Source organism: Malurus melanocephalus, unplaced genomic scaffold (assembly GCF_030028575.1).
Source record: "Malurus melanocephalus ecotype Western Australia unplaced genomic scaffold, MMel_1.1 scaffold_4418, whole genome shotgun sequence".
NCBI lineage: Eukaryota > Metazoa > Chordata > Aves > Passeriformes > Maluridae > Malurus > Malurus melanocephalus.
Window position 1 is genome coordinate 1 of NW_026627650.1, and position 1100 is coordinate 1100.

General features: G+C 42.9%; 1 protein-coding gene across 1 annotated transcript; it reads right to left on the minus strand.

Annotated features, from left to right (window-relative positions):
- Positions 1–14: 14 nt before the first annotated feature.
- Positions 15–1061, minus strand: LOC130588327 (F-box only protein 15-like; the record flags this gene model as incomplete). The annotated part of the gene is made up of 1 exon (XM_057389260.1): positions 15–1061. A coding segment is annotated over exon 1 (1047 nt), but the record flags the coding sequence as incomplete, so codon positions are not given.
- Between the last annotated feature and the right edge of the window lie 39 nt (positions 1062–1100).

A 1100-nucleotide genomic window follows, 5' to 3' on the forward strand; every position in this document is an offset into this window, starting at 1 on the left:
TTTTCAAAGTCAACTCTCCTGCAGAAGAGGCCCTTGAAAGTTCCACACAGGTATCTGCAGCTTCTGCCATGCAGATCCAGATGCAAACTGTAACCATGCAGTCCATATTCCAGGACAATATCATCCAGTAAAGGTTTATTAGCTGGAGGGACATATTGAATAGTGGCAAAACCCAAAATGCTTCTCTCAAGGTGTTGATTATAATGAAGACTCACCATAACATAAGCAATTTCATTTTTCTCCTTCCAAATCCCTAATAAGAGTTCTGGATCCAGACTGAAGAGCTGGACAAGCTCATCAGCACTGATTGTTACACTACTTTCAGCCAGGTTAGCAAGACAGTATTCAGCAATCAAGGAAAATCGACGAGGTCTGTTCTTGCTSAGAGGTCTGCTTTKGTCAAGAAGCAGTGGTGTAACTCCAAATAGTTTTAGGGTTGACAGGATGTCTAAGTGCGGCCAGACTGCACCATGCCAAAGTATGGTAACAGATGTGTCTTTAAATGATAGGTTTGGGTTCTCGATTATATGCTCATTTCCATTTTTGTCCTTTAGAACAATTGTCCAACTCAAGACAGAGACTCTCATAGCTTCTTTGTTTTTACATGGAAGACCTGTATAAGGATCTAGAAGTTTAACAAGCCGCATTATTCTAGTTTTGAAGACAGATGTTTGTTTGAGGGTGTATTCTTTCTTACAGTATCCAGGCTTTTCATCATGTAGAGCAGCACAGCCCAAAACAGTTTCTGTTTGTTTAGATGTCCTTTTCCAAATTGTCCATTTTGGTTGCATAAAACTGGAATAGAGTTTCAGCCAAATTCCACTGTCATTGGCCTGGTCATGGAAGCGTTTATTCACACAACCAACAGACAACAGGGACACAGCATCCAAACAGGAAAATATCTTCAGCAGTATTTCTGATGGCATGCTCTCAACGCACACATTCGATTTCAGTTTTGTGGTAGGAGCCAAACACAGACTTTTAATTCCAGCATTTATGCTTTCAGGACATTCCCCAGGCTCGGCAGCAAAGGTCCTCAACCTGCCGCGGCCTGTCGCCATGGCCACTGGGCTTCGGGAGACCAGAGGCTTCAAGCCCGG